This window comes from Micropterus dolomieu, linkage group LG01 (genome assembly GCF_021292245.1).
Source record: "Micropterus dolomieu isolate WLL.071019.BEF.003 ecotype Adirondacks linkage group LG01, ASM2129224v1, whole genome shotgun sequence".
NCBI classification, from domain to species: Eukaryota; Metazoa; Chordata; class Actinopteri; order Centrarchiformes; family Centrarchidae; genus Micropterus; species Micropterus dolomieu.
The window spans coordinates 30,727,687-30,730,588 of NC_060150.1; the positions used below are offsets into that span (position 1 = coordinate 30,727,687).

The window sequence follows — 2,902 nt, forward strand, 5'->3', positions numbered from 1 at the left end:
GCACCAGCACGTACCTTGAGATCCTCGGGCAGAGGTCTGTTGTCTGTTCCAGAGTCTCGACTGAAAACTAAAGGGGACAGAGCGTTTGCTGTCAGGGCCCCGAGGCTCTGGAACAGCCTGCCCGAGGAAATCAGGTCGGCTGAGTCAGTGAACTCTTTTAAGTCCCTTCTTAAAACATACTTTTATAGGAGAGCTTTTCCCGATCTTATTTGACTTTATTTTATCCCTTTTATTTTATTGTATTTTACTAATTTTATATTAAATTTTCATGCTCTTATCTTTTTTTTTGTATTATTCTTTACACTTGTTAAAGCACTTTGTAACTTGTTTTTGAAAAGTGCTCTACAAATAAGGATTATTATTATTATTATTATTATCTATGTAGCACTTGTGTTAACAGTTGTGTTAAGTGTCACAGAACCTCACAACACCCACAATATGAAACAGAAGGTGGCGCAATCAAATCACCAAAATTAGAGATTCACACACACACACACACACACACACAAAATCGGGATGAAATGTTACTAACTCGACTTTTTCCCTCTCCCTTAGTTTTGTGCTCTCTCATCCCTCTCCTCTCCATCTGTCGCTTTCTGCAGGTGTTTCTGGCTCCGGAGCGGTGGGGTCTGGATCTGTAGTTGTGGGCCGCCTGCTGCCCCCATGTTCCTGCCTGACATCCCCTGCTACAAATATTATCATTAGATATTATTAGTATTATCATTAATATTGCTATACTTATGAGTACTATTATTGTTTTCATTTATGTCTGTACCACCAGGATGATTGGTGCATTGATCTGCCAGTACAAACCAGAACTGAATAAAAATCCTTTTCCTCACTTATAAAGCCCTTAATGGTAAAACACCATCTTATCTTAAAGAGCTCATGGTACCTTATTGCTACTAGAGCACTGCGCTCCCAGAATGCTGGGTTACTTTTTATTTAATTGAATTGAATTAATATGTCAGTGTTGCCCACTAGAGGCCAAAAAATCATTAATTGCTTTTTTTAAATTGTGGAATATAGTTTTTTGTTGTTTTTATTTCTTTATTTATTGGTACTTATTTCTAATCTTATATATTCATCACTTTTATATGTATGAATGAATTTGAACCTTGAACCACTTTATAAAGCAAATAATTGCCTATTTACACACCAGCATGTACGGAGCAACATTAGGATCCATTTGGAGTCATGTTTCTGGCCACTTGGTATATGTAAGTCCAGTATTTACTGTATATTTAGCTGCTAAATGCTACATATGTTCACCAGCTGTTTGCTAGCTTCACCAGTCTGCGATGTCTAGTGTCGTAATTTTTGTTCATTTCCTTTAACCGGCCTTCCTGTCAAAATCAATAGTGAACGTTATTAAATTACTGCATTCAGCTCTGATTTCTTAAGAAAACGTGAGAGTAGCTGCTGTTGCTCAAATGTGCCGCATTGTATTGTGGTCTGGTGTCACTGCTGTTGGTGCAGACACTGCCTTTAAACATTATCACCTTTGACGGATTATTCCTGTATGATTGTTGAATATCAAAATACAACTTGGTAATTAATTAGGATTTACGAAATTAGGAGCTATTTTAAGGTGGATTTTTTCCTTCCTCCTGACACTTACACAGTTAAATAGATTGATAGCAATATACAGAACCTCTCCTAATCTAGCTTACCTTCACTGGTTTGGTGGAGTGTTTTAATCTAAACCAGCTGGAATAAAAAGATGGATTAAGTTTATTTTTTGTTTATGCTGTAATGATACTGATCTGTCTCTACCCAAGCCACATTTAAATTTAGACCACTTAGTCTGTCGCTACAAATGATCATATCATAGAAAGGTTGTGTCTCACCACTCAAAGATGACCAACGTAATGGCGAGCATTATGATTCCAAGGGTCTTCACTATAACTTCAACACCAACCAGTCCAGGCGTTTGATCACCTGTAACACAACAGCATGGTTACTTACTTCTAAAATGTTATTGCTCTGAAACAACACAAACCATAAATCCTGCACCCTTTTAATAAAACACAGTGCTCTCTCAAAAGATGACAAATTTGTTTCTCTGCCACAAGAACACCCCAGTAAGGCCAGTTTTTAATTATGAAGTATCATCTTCAGAGCTTCTGTTGTCTTGCCACCTGCTATCAGCTTCATACAGAAAAATTAGATTAAAGCTAGGGTAGGCAACATTGGAAAAACAAGCAAGAGACAGCTAGATATTGTATCAGTGTATAAGTATCCAACTGAAACAATCCACCCTCCTTTCAAGCATTGCTCCAAAGCCACTGCCCCAAAACACATTTACACGTAGACAGGCAGGTAGGCTTATTATAGACCTGCGACAGATACCTGACTTTGTTTCCTTTTTGTGTCAGAGCATGTGACTTGTTGATTGCTGTCAGGATGTAAAGAGAATTTAAAAAAATATAACAAATTGTCTACTCCAGCTGCAGTACAGTTCATTGTTTACCTTCAAGAGTCAGATGGATCTCTGATGATTTCTCATTACCGAGAGTGTTTGTGGCCACACAGTAATAAACTCCTCCATCAGTGACATTGATCACCTTGAAGCTGTAAACCTCTCCTTCAGATACATTCTTGGGTCCATCTGTGCTGTTCTTGAACCAGGTGAAGCGGCTGACGGGAGGCTTGGCTCTGCTGGAGCAGGTCAGGGTCACCCAGCTACCTGCTGACACCAAACCTGATGGACTGATGGACACTGAGGTGTTTTTAGGAGCATCTGAGGAAAATGTGAGATTCACTTTATTCAAATCAGCTGACATCTCATCAATCATCATGTTATGACAGGATCCAATAACAAACTCTGCTTGTCTTACATGAAACACTGAGAGTCTTTCTCTCCTCTGCTGTCTTGACATCTTTTCCTTCATTCACAGGA

General features: G+C 38.7%; 1 protein-coding gene across 1 annotated transcript in view; it reads right to left on the reverse strand.

Moving 5' to 3' along the window:
* Window positions 1–1,846: 1,846 nt before the first annotated feature.
* LOC123980695 (B-cell receptor CD22-like) overlaps window positions 1,847–2,902 on the reverse strand; it is a 2,096-nt gene continuing 1,040 nt past the window's right edge. Inside the window, exons 4-6 of the mRNA XM_046065245.1 lie at window positions 2,841–2,902; window positions 2,474–2,743; window positions 1,847–1,941 (exon numbers count right to left, since the gene is read on the reverse strand). Of these exons, the coding sequence (XP_045921201.1) occupies window positions 1,847–1,941; window positions 2,474–2,743; window positions 2,841–2,902 (427 nt within the window). The remainder of the gene's footprint in view (window positions 1,942–2,473; window positions 2,744–2,840) is intronic.